This window comes from Sus scrofa, chromosome 1, assembly GCF_000003025.6.
Source record: "Sus scrofa isolate TJ Tabasco breed Duroc chromosome 1, Sscrofa11.1, whole genome shotgun sequence".
Classification (NCBI taxonomy): Eukaryota; Metazoa; Chordata; class Mammalia; order Artiodactyla; family Suidae; genus Sus; species Sus scrofa.
Window position 1 is genome coordinate 204,169,085 of NC_010443.5, and position 16,641 is coordinate 204,185,725.

The following is a 16,641-nucleotide window of genomic DNA, read 5'->3' on the forward strand; positions in this document are numbered from 1 at the left end:
CTGTTTCCAAAATGTACATAAAATGGGTGTGGCTGTGCACCAATAAAACTTCTACAAAAAATACAAACTTATAAAAACTGGAGTGGGGGGATTGGAAGGGTGGTGGAAGGGTCTGAATATGGCCTAAGGGCTGCAGTTTTCCAACTCCTGTTGAAAAACCTTTAGTGGAGATATCAAACACACTGCAAGTCATAAATGATCTCCAAATTTATTTTAGGTCTCTGTTTCCATTTTCCTCCACATATATAAGCTTATAAGAATGATAATCAGCTAAATTGATGTGTTTATGTTTTATCTTCTGGATAAAAAGTGAGTCCCAAATGAAATCTAGAATATAAAGGATGCTCAAAGGAAACCCTCAACTCTCTTTGCCTATAACATGACTTGTTTGCATTTGTCTCTATCCAGGACCAGGATACACCAAAGGCAGAGTAGAAAGGGCGGGCTACCAAAGCCCATAAACTCCTTGCAATGATTGAGACTTGTTTATTTTAAAGCAGTGTCTAAGAGAAAAGAAAAGAAATGTGTGTGTGTGTGTGTGTGTGTGTGTGTACACATGTGCACGTGTTTTTGACTATCTGGATACTTAAGGTTAATCTACTTTATGTCTCCCAAGTGAGAATCTTATCAAGTGTCAAATAACCTTACTGGCTTATCTCCCAGCCCACTATCCTTAGGTCTTCATCAAGTTCACACCAATTAAGAACAATTTGGTCTTGAAGTGGTGCTCTCTTTTGGCAGTCACTTTAATTTCTCTGGTGCATACATTGGATGATATATTATTCTCTCTCAATGAAGGCAGGAGATTATATTTCAAAAGGAAAATATCAAATAGTGCAAATGGCCAAATGAATAATAACTGTTTTTCATATGAAACTTTCTCCCACCTCCCTAGATCTCCCAGCTCTGTATTTACTATCTTAAGCTTTCTGGCCACAAGTGGGAGGAAGCAAGGTCAGGGAGAGGGCAGTCAAATGAGCCAGGAGGTTTAACTGTAATGTTTAGAAGACTCATCTTGAGTAGTTCTTGCTGAGTTAAAATCTTTAAAGTGGAAACTTTAAAATGGAGTCAATATGTGTTTTTAAAAATCAACATGTTCATAATTTTGGAGTACAAATGGACAAAGTATTCTTGGAGTTTAATTTGGGTAATTTAAAAATTCTTTGGCTTAGCAGTACTATTGCAGGAAGAATGAAGAATGGCTTGGATAAGTGAGTTCTTAAAAAGATGGGCTTGAGCTTCAGAAATGATATGATTTCTGCGTTTAGTTTTCCCATCTCCAGGATAAAACAAACAAACAAGCAAAACCCTGGTAAATAAGTAATTTATATTTCTGTCTGGTCTTCTGTTTGTAAGCTTCACTATTCATTTCACTAACAAAATGCTTATCCTTTAATTAGAGGTATTACCACATCCCTATTAGGAAATAGAAAACAGGGATAATCAAATTCACTTGTAAAATCCCCAAGTGGTTTAATTTATTAGTGGCTCTGACGGAGTCTGAGTATGGACTGAAATAATAAAAACAATCATTGCATTAATATGATGCTTAAGAGAAACAATTCAGTCTTGATTGGTTTCATGTCACTGTAGATACTTGCCAGACTTAGCTCTAGTTTTATACGCACATGGTCTGATATTTAACTTTTCCTTTTCTTCTCTTCCTTGCCTTTCTCCTCCTTTCATATGCATACATGTTTGTTTTAAAAAATCATTGGGATTATTCAAAATAAGAGTGTGTTAGTTTGATACTGTTACCAGCCTCACCTCATTCTTGAGTCTCAAAATGCAAATTGAAACTTGCAGGAAATCACTTTAGAAAGACAGTGTTGGTTTATCTTTCAATCTTACAACATTTGAGTTATAAATTGACAGGGGTTTTGGATTTCTTTTTCCTCTTTAGGTGATTTTAGGGTGAAGGGAGAGGAGAGAATGGACTGAATAGGAAAAAAATGACAAAAACTTTAAATGGACTCTCCCCCAAAATAAAACGGACCCAAATGATTACTGGGTATTCTGTTCAGTGTATCCTTCCTACTTATTGTAAAATTTAAAAATCTTTCATTGACTGTGGTTATTTTCACACTCTGTAAATGCAGAAAATGATTCTTGCCCATAGAAATGCAGATTAATTGTGTCTAGTGCAATGCAATTGACTGTCCTGTAGATATATCTATTTTGCCTCCATTTGTAAATTTTCGGAAGATGTGGTATATACACACAATGGAATACTACTCAGCCATAAAAAAGGATGACATAATGCCATTTGCAGCAACATGGATGGAACTAGAGAATCTCATACTGAGTGAAATGAGCCATTTCTGTATTCTTATTTGACTAAAACATGTGTGGTTCTTTTAAATTTCCTTTGAATTAGTTGTAACTTTAATTAATGAGGTAAATACAATCTTTGACAAATGTTCATTTTATATTCACATGGAAATCATGGTTATTCCTTTTCTAAAATGTTCTCATTTGATTAGTGGTCACAGATAGATCTGGAAAATAATACACTAGAAGAATAAAATACTGTATAAGTAATTCTATATCAAATTAACCAGAAAGTATTTTACTTAAACACGTATTTTGGGGACAAAAAAATCATACATCGTTGTTAAAAATGGTAACTCATATTATCTCCTCTTATTTATTCTGTCCTTTTTTTTTTCAGTTTTGCAGAGTTGGGTCTTATCCTGATTCTGGAAAATCTTTGAGATGGTAAAATCTTTCATAAAAGGGGCAGTTACCTAAACCCAGCTGGGCATTTGGGCATCTGAACTAAAGAGGCTTTTGGATCTATGAAAAAAAAAAATTACTTCTGGGTGGGAAAGGAACTTGAAAGAGGAAAGGGAAACACATTCTGTCAACTACTTGTTTATTCAATGTCTCTCAATGAAATTCAAAGGGAAGATTTTAAGAAGCCCTCCAAACTAGTAAACAAAAAACCTTTGTAATGCTCCAAAGGGAAGGCAACCCGTTAACTGAGTCACTTCAGGAATTTTAAAATTACTTATAAAATCCAGCACACTGAGACAAACATAAAACTATTATTGAAAAATATCTTGAAAGCATAAATGTTTTGAGAGAATACTTACCCCAAATATGCCTCTACATTCATTTAGAACCACACCTAAATCAGTCCAAATAAATGAGACTCTAACTTATTGTGAAAGTTCTTTAGTCAAGGATACTTGATCTGCATGTGGAATGATGAAAATATTTCTCAACTGCTGTTGTTACCTGACAACTCTCTGGAACTGCAAATAATTCATGCTGGTTATGCAACACATATTGAAGTCTCCCAACAAAATTTCACAAAGGTGTCCAGGACACCACTCTACAAAACATCCAAGAGTGACACTTTTTGTCATGGGTCTCTCCCATCCTTAAGTGTCATGCCTGAGCTGTGAGGGTCTTCAACACTGCAAAGTGCCTGGTTATATGCCCAAGAACAGAATGGTTCTATAAGTTAAGATGACAAACCAAACAACAATTTTGGTGCAGTCACCAACACAACTATTTGAAAAAAAAATAAAATTCAGTGACTGCCTCATCTGGTACTGCTCACCAGTGAGGTGAAGGAAGCCTCAATTCTATAACCCTCTAAGGCAGTACTGGGAGAGCTATATTTAGTGGCATTTTCCAAGTAACTGATTTCATTTTCTCATGATAATAATGCCCTTTTGGATTCTTGGAGAAACAGCTTGCCTCTGTAAGAATGCCTTGGTGGCTTTCTTGCAGAAATGCTTAGGGCTAGAAGTTGGGGAAGAAAGACAGACTGCCTTAAAGGGCATATTTTTCTTTCAAAGAGACTTTGTATTAGAAGGAAATGCTGCTGGAGAGCAGAGTTCTCTCCAAGTTCCGATGAGTCAGAAAAGACTGGGCTCTTTCAACGGTAGGACCCGTATATTTGAGTATTCTGTTAAACTCGTGGTGTGGGTCTGATCTAGCTTCTTTTGATAAGGTTCTAGACAAGATCTTAGAAGGAATCTTACTAAAGAAGGGACACTACTGACCATCAGGAGGCTGTACTTGTTTAACAGTAAGAGAAAAACCATCAGAAAGACAGATAATATTGTTTGGCATCACATTGTCTTCTATTTCTGACATATCTGGTCCTCACTTATCTTGTTTTCAGTACATCCAACCCACCTCATTGTGCCTTTTTTCTTGAGTCACTTTCTCTTCTCAAGACTTTCCTGGTTCTTGTTTTTCTTTTCTGGTCACTTCCTTCTTAGGCTTCTTTTCTAGATCCTTCTCCTCTCCTCAAACTTTAAATATTGCAGTGCCTGAGGACTCAGCAATGATTCTTGGTTTCAAATACTACCAAAGTGCAGGCAACTTCTGAGTATGTATTGTCTGGTCTAGATTCTTTGTCTGAGCTTCTCATGGAAACTTTTTAAAAAATTACATTTTGCATGTTGCACTTTGAAAGGAATAAATATTAATTTAATATAATTAATCTAGTCATCAAAAATTATATAGCGCCTCTTATGTGCCAGCCTCAATTCCATGTGCTTTATAAATAAAAATGGTTAAATCCTAATAAGAACCTGATGAAATAAGAACTATTATTATCTCCATTTAATATATAGCTGACGGAAAAACTGAGGTATTAGCCACATACCTAGTAATGTTTCACGTTCGTAAGCACTACACATCAACATCTCTCCTGATTGACATGCTCACTTGGATATTTCAAAAGTATTTCCAACTTAAAATGTCCAAAATGGAACTCTTGATTTCCCTCCTCAGCATCTACTCCTTTTCCAGTCTTCTCCTTCACAGCAGTGATGCAACCAGGCATCTAATTGCTCACATGAAAAATGAGGAGTTATTCTTTACCCTCACTTCCCCTGATTCCTCACATTCAAATGATTCTCAAATTCTATTAATTCCCCCTCAAAAATATATCTGCAATTCATTTACTTCTCTCCATCTCCACTACTACCACCTTGATATAAAAACAACTATAGTAACAGCCCAAAAGTTCTCTGCTGTGTTTTAAGCATTTTTACATACTAACTCATTATAACATTGTTAGGGGATGGGTAGAATCAGAAACACTGTGAAACAAGATTACTGGTTTCCTGTTAATGGACTACCCAGCTTTCCCAATCTATCAAAGTCTATGGAATGCTGAGTCTTTGGTCTACTTTGCAGCTCCATAGAGATGACAGTTTTCTTGCAGAGGGCTGATGATGACGTAAATGTTTCTTATTCCTAATGATGGATTTTTTTTTTTTCTATTCATGCCAATGCAAAAGATTTTGTCTGGTAGAAAATAGAAACATTTCTAGATACAATTAACATTAGAACTGGTTTTAACATCTTACTGGTTCCTTCCCAATTCATGAGCTAAATAAAAATTTGACACGTGCTCATTTTATATTTACAAATTGTGATTTTATCTTTTTGAAAATTATATTTTAACAACAATCTTTTCATTCCAATTTCTAGATGATAAAATTGAGACCCAGTTATTTCCAAGGTCATCCTGCTAAATAAATGGCAGAATCAAGATTCAAACCATGGCCAGTTACTGTGGAATCCATGCTTTCATCACCTCACTGTCCTGGCTCTCAGGCTGCCGTGGAAGCCAGATCACTAACGCTAAATTGGCTCTCTCCTGGACTACCACAACAGCCATGGATCTCTTTTCTTTGTCTGTTAGCCCTTACTGAGTCAATCTTCAAGTTGTAGCCAGGGGCCTCTTACCATGGAAAGCTTTTAATTGTTCCTCCTCTACTCAGACAAAACAAAAATAAAAACAAACAAACAAACCCAAGCTTTTTTGCCAAGGTTACATTATGCCCTTATCCATCTTGATATCCTATCCTTGATATTCCTCCCAGTCATTAGCTTCCAGATACCCTAGTCATCCTTCACTTGTATAAAGATGCGTAATTCTCTATTGACTCAAAGCTTTGGCATGTGTGGGTCAGCCTCCCTGGATGACTCTCCTCCCTCCTCTCAGCTTGGAATAAGCTTTGCTCATCCTACAGGTCTCAGCTGACATGTTGCTTCTCAGAGAAGACTTCCTTGACTGCAAGACCCATGGGGGAAGCCTTACCCTGTTAGTTTATCTTAGAACACCTCTTCATTTTCTCACAACAGAGATGGGTCTTTGATAATCCTATGTGAATCTTTATGGAATAACTATCTCCTTTACTAGACCTAATCTTTATAAGAGGTAGGTTTCACATAATATATGCTCAATAAATACATTTTTTTCCAACAAATAAATGAATGGATAAATAGGAGGGTAAGAGTTGATGTTATGAGTGACTTGATACTGTGCTTATTCTTGGCCCCCAAATTTGAAGCCAAGCTAGAGAAAGAGGCAATAGGCTAAAACCTCAAAGAAACTAAATCATAGTTTTCAATTCTAGGCATTGGCATGGAAAATCCAAAGCCTTTTTCCTACTTTAGAAGTTTCTTATGATCTTTCAAAAAGTGATTGTGACTAAATTTAGTAGCTATAGTGGGTTATGTATTTATATTTATTTCTTTTTTTAAAAAAATTTTTGGACACCCTGCAATATATGGAGTTCCCAGGCCAGGGATCAGATTCAATCTGTGGTTATGACCTAAGCTGCAGCTGCAGCAATGCTGGATCCTTAACCCTCTGTGCCAGGCAGGGGATCAAACCTGTGTCCCAGTGTTCCCAAGACTCCACTGATCCCATTGTGCCACAGCAGGGAACTTATTTATTTATTTATTTATTTATTTTTGTGTGTGTGTTTTCAGGGCTGTACCTATGGCATATGGAGGTTCCCAGGCTAGGGGTCAAATTAGAGCCAGCCACAGCCATAGGCACGCCAGATCCGAGCCATGTCTGTGACCTACACCATAGCTCATGGCAACACCAGATACTTAAACCACTGAGAAAGGCCAGGGATTGAACCTATGTCCTCATGGATGCTAGTCAGATTTGGTAACTCCTTATTTATATTTCTTATTGCTTCCCTTGGGCAGTATGTGCTAGTTTCAAATTAGTCTTGATGGGATTTGGGTTATCATGTAGCTTGAGGTGAGTTTAAATTGTGTCTATGTTCTTTAGTTAAATCTCAATAAAAATGTTGTTTTATAGAATAAAAGGATTTGGGGGCAATTTTGAGCAAGAGGCTGCCTTCAGTAATTTATCCATGATTCTGGTTGAATACTGCCTTATTATATAACCAGCCACCCAAAAATGAAGATTTTGCAGCATTTTGGAATTGTTCCTAGGTTAGAGGAGCCTAGAAAGAGCTCCTATTTTTCTATCTCTTTAAAATTCAATATACACAGTGATTTGGGGAAAAGAGAAGACAGACCACTAACTGTATGTAGCAAATACAGATGGAGACAAATTACTGCCTTCACAAATAAAAACTGAGGCTATGACATTTGCTTCAGACCCATCTTTCTCTCCATTGCTTTTCTGAGCTATGCAATTTAAAAGTTTGGTTTTCCTTGAGGTTTTCTGATTATTTAAAAAGCCATGTCACAGAGACTAAAATGCTATTATAGCTTACAATGCTATCAGTGCATTTGAAGTTCTCAGCTTAATAAGAGAATGTAGATTTTAATGCATAGTATTTTTCCTGACTTTGATAAAAATCAAAAATACTGTAAACTCAGAATACTTTTCATGAACCATTTCTTCTTCACATGGAGTAGAATTAGTTTATCTTGCAATTTTGAAAAAGGTTCCTTTCCCTTAGTTCAACAAGTTTGGCAGAACTTTCCAATGAAAAGTTCAGTTCATTAAAAATGACCTTAATGGACTTAACATAGATTGGTGGTGACAGGGTCCATACTTTTTGGCACACAAGGATCCCATTAATTTGTCTTTGCCACTCTCTAGGGCTCAGCTGAGCAATAGTTCAGATTTAGCTCTGAAAGTAGCTACAGAATGAGCATTAAGCGGAGACAGTAGGAGGGGCTGACAAATTTAGAACTTCTTGGTTAGCAATAAAGGCTTTTCTAACAGCTACATAAAAATGGCTCTGTTTGCTCCCTTGAATTCGTTATTGATTTTTTTGTCTTGGTGCACGCTGGGAGCAAACTAGGGGGATCAACTGAACTGTATGCAACACAGTGTGGAGAGAGGATGCTTTTCCATCTAAGCATTTTCTAAACTTTCCTTGTTTACTTTTTGCAATTGGTTATATAGATTTCTTTTTGTTCAGATAAAGGTACCTAACTCTTGTCCCTTAGTATGAATTCTTGGCTAAATGAGAAGTGGGATGCTTATAAGTGAGTCTTCAAACAGTCTCAGAAGTAAGTAGAGAAGAGAGCAGGGAGGTGGTTTAATCGGGGAACCACTTGAATTTGGGGTTAATTGTGGTTACTTGTGGTTCTCTTATAGGCCATATGACACAACAAGTATGAGGCAGAGATAACACCTGTCTCAATTTCTCCACTTGTAACCAATTGATTTTTAAACATTTTTACTTGCTTAAATGTTCTCTAGGAAGATGAATGATGCTGGAAAAGGCCCAATCATAACCACAGTTAACACCTAAACAGAGTTTCCTGCAGACCAGGTATTTACACATTACTTAACCCTCTCAATAGCCTTATGTTGTAGATACCATTTATGTTCATTTCCCAAAGGAGGAAATTAAGGCCTATTGGGGTTAGATGACTTATACAGGGGCCCCTGTTACTACTGGGGGATCGGTGATTCATACCCAGGAGGTCTGTCTCCAGAGCCCACCCTTTTCACCACTATACACACTGCCATTCTGCATGCAGCTGTGATCGATAAAGTGCTTTTTACTCTGATTCCAGCAGGACTATTTTCTTGTTTGAACACAGAGACTCACAAACCCACCCTCCTTGCCAACTCCATAGTTGGTAGCATGATCTATCTGAAAAAAATTTTCAAATTTTATGAAATTATCTGGGGTTTCTATAGAAAAATAACCTATTTTCAACATCCAGGTAAGAATCAGTGAGGTACGTCTACTGACAAAGAATAAATTGGATCATTTCTCTGTAAAAAGATCCAATAATCTTTCCTCTAGTGCTAGTTTTGGAGTCAGAATCAGATACACATAAATTCTATCATAATCTGCCAAACATTAGTTCACATTTACATTCCCCATCCCCCAAGCTTTTCAGTGACTATTATATTCTTCTTTCATTTATTTCTCATATTTGTGCGTTATTACCATGTACTAGCTGAACTATGCTGATACTGTAGCTCAAAGGAATATATGGCAGAGGAGAGCATTTGGGAATTCAATAAATAGTTTTCCTATACTCCTTGTGAAATAAGTAACACTATCATGCTGTGCATACCTAATATCAAATGGCCCTTCTTACAAATAAGTAGCTCGTTTGTTCAATCAGTGGATGACTGGCCAATGCTCAACACTTTGATCGCAATCTCACAGTTCCTGTGGTAAGAATGCACTCAAGGTTTCTTGAGGGCAAGGACTATTGGGTTTATTTTTATAGTATCTGCACTTGGCACAAAGTCTGGTAGAGTGAGAGCAGGTGACTTATGAGTGAATTTAGCTTCTTTCATTAGGGGGTGTGAACAATTAGCAGATCGAGGGACTCTCTAAAATTACCTCAAATACGTAATCAGCCAGAGAATTTACACTAAGCATTCTGCTACTGCAGAGGATGTAAGGGATGAGAATGATCTGAGGAGAGGGGGAGACCAGAGATGAAGGAGTTAGAGAGAGATCATAATTGTTGTGGGGATAAGGGCTCATTCAGTTTGGCCAGGATGAGGCTTTAGCTCTGCCACGTGCCAATTCTCTCCCTCTCTCTCTCTCTCTCTTTTTTTTTTTTTTTGCTTTTTGAGGGCTGCATCTGCAGCATATAGAGGTTCCTAAGCTAAGGGTCAAATTGGGGCTATAGCTGCCAGCCTACACCACGGCCACAGCAACACAGGATCCGAGCTGCATCTGTGACCTACACCATGGGTCACGGCAATGCTGGATCCTTAATCCACTGAGCAAGGCCAGGGATCAAACCCACTTCCTCATGACTAGTCAGGTTTGTTACCCCTGAGCCACAATGGGAACTCCCTTGTGCAGTTCTCAAAATTAAACACTTTTGTGGTTTTTATCCTTTATTTTTAAAATTTTTACATTTTGATGTATTGATTCATTTAAAAAATTTTTTTTTGGCTGCCCCACGTCAAATGGAATTCCCCGGGCAGGGATCTAATCCCAGCTGCAGCTGCAACCTATGCTATGGTTATGGCAATGCTGGATCTTTAATCCACTGCACCAGATCAGGGATTGAACCTGTGTCCTTGCTGCTGCAGAGACACTGACGAGCCCATCGCGCCACAGAGGGAACTCCTTTTTATTATTTAATTCAAATGCCAATCAAGTTCTGCTTGAACATATTTTCTGTTGGTTTAATTATCTGAAAATAGTTTTTCAATTTCTCAATCTTAGATGAGATGACTCGATTCTTAAGAGACATATCTGTTTACATATATATGATATTTCTTTTATTTTCTGTGGCCTGAGATTCACAAAGAATATGTAACTGAGGCAACTTGTACTGAGGATATGAACAGCAAATCTATCTGGATCCATTACTGATGTTTGATTCCCTAAATATTCTTTTGGGGAAAACATAAAAATACGTCACGCAATTAGCATTTCTAACCACTTTTTAAAAAGTATGAATTCACATTCTTAACCACTGAGTTAAACCATCTACATTCTCAGACAACTTAGTGGATATAAATATGGACTACTGTAAACATATGCTTACATATTATATATTTAAATACTATTTTCAACCAGGTAAACAAGCCATTTAAAATGACTAAAGGATCACCACAGCGACTCTTACTGGCTTTGCTTTCTGTATCTAATTCCTTGTGGGTTCTGCTCACAGAGATGCATGAGAGGAATTTCCCTTTGCCTCTTCTTGAATCAGCCCCATCACTAAGCTGATGCCATCTGGCATCCAGATATTACCGCTGCCTTCTGCCTGCTTGCTTTCCTTGTACTTCCTTTTTTAAATGGCTCACACCAAGGTTATTTATGGCAATACGTATAAAGCTTGGGTATTATGTTGCAAGCCCAACATGTTTTCCTAACCATGCAGTAAAGTTATTCACTTAAAATCTAATAAGATAACTCAATATTTTTTAAGTACAAGATCAAAGCACATAGGACCACCCAATCCTACTTTTGAAAGAACAGCACTGTACAAGGTCTCCACCTGGTTTGATGGAGGGATGGCAGTGTTAGTCAAGTGGTCTCCCATCACTTGTTCCAAGCCATCCAAGCAGAACTCCAGGTGACTGAAATCAATCTGGGGGGACCTGGCTTCCCAAGATACTCAATTAGTCCTACCTTCCTCTTCATGGGACGATGTCATTCAAGGAACAGAAGGTCTGGAAAGAGAAAGGTAGGGCATCTAGAGCCCACAGCCCACCTTTTTCTTATGCCTGCCTCCCTCAATAGATTAAACCTGCCTAGGGCATTGGGTAACTTAGAGGCTTGAAGGAATTATGGAAATGAATAATTTCCTTCCTATTCTAAGTCAGATTAAGCTTTTTTAAGAAAGTTGACTGATTTACTTCCTGTCCAGCAGCAGTATAAAGTTGTCTTTCCATGTTCTAGTTTTATTTTTGCTCCAGAAACTAAGCTGTCAAACTGCCCATGATGTATACTTGGCTTGAGGTAGTCATGGTAGTTATACAAATATCCCAACAAAGACTGAAAGGAAAAGTCTACAAGTAGGAGACAGGAAATCAAGTCAGTGATTTCTTTAGCTTCTCTCTGATTAAGGAATATAATTGTATGGCCACACTGTGGTTTTGATCCCACACCCAACAAAAGTAAAACTTCGAGGGTTTAAAAATTACCTAGAAAGCTATTCTCATATATTTGTTAGTGGAAGCAACCAACTGGCATTTCAATGGTGTGTCATAAACCTAACAACATGGAGTTCCTGTGTGGCTCAATGGGTTAAGAACCTGACATATCATCCATGAGGATGCAGATTTGATCACTGGCCTCACTCTGTGGGTTAAGGATCCAGCATTGTCACAAGCTGCAGTATAGGTTGCAGATGCAGCTCAGATCTGGTGTTGCTGTGGCTGTGGTGTAGGCCCCAGTTGCAGCTCTGATTTGACCCCTAGCCTGGGGACTTGCATATACCACAGGTATGGCCGTAAAACAAAACAAAACAAAACAAAAACAAACAAACAAAAACCCTCACAATGCTCTCATCAGCTGGAGGTAACTTCAGAGAGACACAGCTTAAATAACAGCAGAAGAAAAGTGTCTATCACTTCTCATCGCCCCCTTTCTAGTGCTGGGATGGCACCACTATTACCATCAGGGAAAGGCAGCTCTCTAGAATCTTTTGTAGACGTCTATCTCAAACCAAAACTCTTTCTGTGTTACTTGGGTAGCAGGGATTTCTATGGATTTCTCAGCTGATATCCTCAGAAGCAAGTTAACTATATTGTGTTTACGTATAATATTGTTTGTGCTTCACTGTCTAAAGTCCTTCATCCTTTAGTCTCAGTTTGGGGCTGGTCCTTGTTCACATTGTCCTGTTCAAGGAAGAGAGACAAAAATATGTTGCTTAATGGTCTTGACGCTGATTGTCAGGAAAACCTGATAAAAATATACCTTTGGATTAAGGCAAATTATGGCCACCGGTGAAAAGTCAGTTTATTTTGTTTCGTTTTATTTTATTTTTTCCTTTTTCTTTTTATGGCCACACCTGTGGCTTATGGAAGTTCCCAGGCTAGGGGTTTAACTGGAGCCTATCCACAGCCACAGCAATGTGGGATCGGAGCTGCATCTGAGACCTAAGCCACAGCTCAGTGCATCACTGGATCCTTAACCCACTGAGTGAGGCCACGGAACGAACCTGTACCCTCAGGGACACTGACAGTGGGAACTCTGAAAAGCCAGTTTTGAGAGTAGGACTCTCACAGTGGGTTAGGAAGTCATTTTCTGCACATCAGAAAAATATACTCCTCACAAATATTCTACCTTTGTATCATATGAATCAAATACATCATATAGTCTGTTGTGAGGAAAAAAACAAAACAATGTCTAAAAGCATTTGAAATGAAGCTGCAGCTTTGTAAGATGAATCTTACTATATTAAGTACATTACCATCGTGTGACCTATGACTGATACTTATTTCAGCTATTCTATGAAACTGATAGCTGTGTTTCTATCTTCTGCATGGCATTTAGTTTAGAGGAACAATAATGCTGGTATATAATGTACTCCCTGTTCTATAAAGTTTTAGTTATTTCTTGGCAGTCCAGTTTTCAGACTTTTACTCTAGTTTTCTTCTAAACATGTCTTGAAGTAGTTGCTTTGCAGCATATTTTTGGCTAGAGTGCTAACTAATTAATTTTTTTTTCATTGTGAGGTTACCTAAATATCTAACATTCAATAATGGTACCTCTATCTACTAAAGACTTTAAGCTTTTGATTTTCCCATAGTATTTAATGAAACAGCTGGTGATAATATTTTTATTTAACATAAGAGGGAACAAATGATATTTGCTGCCTTATTACAGAATGCTCCATGGTAGCTGTAGCCAAGGCAAGAGATAATAGTTCTGGACCACTGTTAACTGCTTCTCTTCTTTGTATTAGTTCAGAAGTGACACCCACAGCTTCTAAACATTACTGTTTAATTTAAGCAATGTGACTTTCCTCAATTGGGGGAAGGAAAGACTTGCTGATAGTATATCATTTTTTCATTATACTATGGAGAGTAATTACAGGTTGCTCCATACATTTAGAAACTAGTCTACGTGGTTTAAAAGGGAAAGAATTAAGACCATGCAAAATTATGTTTTTAAAATTCAAAATCAATAAAAAAATAATGTGACACATAGGACCTTTTCTAGGTTCAGCACATTAAACGTTTAAAGTGTATTAAAATGTGGAAACCATATACCTTTCATTACATTATTCTATAGCTGTCATTTATTTCATTTTGGTATAAAAGTAATTATTGTTCTGAGCCTAACAGTATATATTTCCTTTGCCCAACGCTAGTACTCCAATTACAATCAATTCAGATTAATCACACCAAGATGGCAATTCCATTACACCAAGAGAAAAATTTCATAATCTAATATATGGCTACGGTTTCAATGTTGAAACTACTTTAGGGATTTTGTTAAGATTAAAGTTAAGCATAGCGTATCATAATTAGAACTTCAGTGGAAAACACTCATTACAAAATATGGTTGACCATGGTCTATATAATGCTTCTGCAGAAGCATTAAACTCTATATACAGCTTTCACTGGAGAGATATATAATAATGGGAAAGATGTTTAATTATTGGTATAAGAGGTTTCAATTTCAACTTTTTTAACATCATTCATAATTCAATATTAAACAGAATTTTGCTTTAGCCAAAGTGACAAAATATAATGTGCAAGAGAGCAGAGTTTATTTAGGTTAAAAAAAAATACCTATTTGGCTTTAAATGTATTCAAACTAAAAATGCATATAAGGAGTAATTAGCTCCAATTACATGGCATCTTTCTGTGTCTTAAACAGGACTTTAGTGGATTAAAGAGTTAATACCCCTCTAAAATGAACTGCTTCCTTCTTCTCCAGTAGCAAGAAGGCCTGTCAAGCCAGGTACTGGCAGGAGAGAAACAAAAAATTTGAAGTCTTTATACATTCACATAAAAGTTGTACTCTAATCTTTAACCACTGCCTTTCCCCCAAAGTTGTGCAATGGTTAATTGCTTTTGCTTAAAGCATTTTCTCAAAAAAAAAAAAAAAAAAAAAAAAAAAAAAGAAAGAAAAAGAAAGTTTAAAAAAAATGCTGCAGCAACTTCATAGCACAGAGATAATCTATGTTTTGCTTCTTGTCCTTTTAAGTAAGAAATGCATTATCTTACATATAAACTATTTTTCTGTGAAACCAAGTGACTAAGTGCCATTTCTTTATAAAAGAACTTTAGTCATTGTACCAATCTGTATTTTGGATTTCTTTCTCAATCTGTTGCTATTTCAGGTGCGATGCAAAACATACATGATTTAGATTAAAACAGGGTAACTCAGAGGAGATTCTAGTTTGCTTTAGAATTATCTAGATTACAATGATAATTTCTATTTTCAGTAAAATTTAAACTGAGTTGAATTTGGAAAACATTTCATATCCTGCACACTACACCGTGAGCTCCTGGTGGAAGGTTACCATAACATGTCTTCTGTACCACTGTATAGCACTGAGCCTGTTACTTGTGTTAAATAAATGAACCTAGAAAATCATCAATCAGAGAAACTTCTTTGGTCATTGGTGAAATTAATCAACAAAGTGCTTTCCTAAATTCTTAAAATTGATGCCACAGGAGTTCCGGTTGTAGCTCAAGAGTAACGAATCTGACTCGTATCCATGAGAATGAGGGCTCCATCCCTGGCCCAGCTCAGTGCTTTAAGGATCTGGCGTGGCCATGAGCTGTGGTGTAGGTCACAGACACAGCTCAGATCCTGCATTGCTGTGGCTGTGGTGTAGGTGGGCAGATACAGTGCTGATTCAACCCCTAGCCTGGGAAGTTCCATATGTTGCGGGTGTGGCCCCAAAAACAAACAAACAAACAAACAAAAAACAAAAAAAGCCACAGATAGGCCTATCAGTCTATTCTAGTAGAATCAATATAGTTATTGGTCAGTCTGTCTACGTTTTAATCTCTCTTCCTTGTTTCCTCTTCGGAAGCATCTGGAAAATCTGTGCCTATTGTTCTTACAGATTTCATGGCTTTAATCAAACTGAGTAGGTATGAGACTATGATCCAATGGGCAAAGACCTGGTATTCATCTGATGCCAGTCTCAGCAAGAAAGGGAAGAGAAAAGCTCATAAACTTCTGTTGTCCTTGGATATATTCCACTCCCCTTTCATTTTTGTGAGTGGCTATATGGCAAAGCGGGAAGATAAAGAATGTTAAAAGGTGTCCAGGCTTTTACATCAAATCTATGTCACATCATCAGATGCCACCTGGATCTTCTCACCTTTGGCCTCTTGACAAGAGAAAAAAGAGGTCGGATTTTGGAGAAGAGAGTAGGAACTACACTTTCATTTTCTTAGTTCACAATTGAAAAACATTTAGAGAGTGATCGTAAGTTTTGAGAAACACTGAAATTGATAAATCTCCAATTTGACAGCCCTGAAGCCCCATTTCACCCTTGAAAGAGGAGTACATTTAGTTAGGCAGACACTGCTTTCTTTAAACCAATCAGCTTCAAAAGCAAAACATCTTGTGGTTGTCAACTTACGAGGGCTCCTCTGACACAGCAGCTCCTTCTTCGAGTTCTTGAGCTTGTTTGTACCATGGCAGCTTGGCCTCTACCGGAAGTTTTTCTGAGAATTAAGTTCATGGACACAAAAGAGAAGAGGTTAGAATCAATTTAGAATTTCAGAGAAATTTTATTTTCTCCTCAGCAGTTCCTGATTTTGTACTACCTAAAAGTTATGATGTTGAGAAGTGAAAATAGAAAGTTTTTAGGTAAATTTCTGCCTGTGATGATAGCTATATGAAGAAAAAAACAGATTTGAAAAATATTTAACAACACTAGTCTCTGGTATGTGAGTCTACTATGCTGAAGAGCAAAGGAGAGTCTTTATTATGAAACTCATAATACTGGGAGCTCAATATGTGTATAAAG

General features: G+C 37.2%; 1 protein-coding gene across 3 annotated transcripts in view; it reads right to left on the reverse strand.

Moving 5' to 3' along the window:
- The window catches only part of ADAMTSL1 (ADAMTS like 1), a 1,007,583-nt gene that overhangs the window by 232,431 nt on the left and 758,511 nt on the right, over nt 1-16,641 (reverse strand). For all 3 annotated transcript variants that reach the window (XM_021074260.1, XM_021074267.1, XM_021074276.1), the window contains one exon: nt 16,252-16,336. In XM_021074260.1, the coding sequence (XP_020929919.1) occupies nt 16,252-16,336 (85 nt within the window). The remainder of the gene's footprint in view (nt 1-16,251; nt 16,337-16,641) is intronic.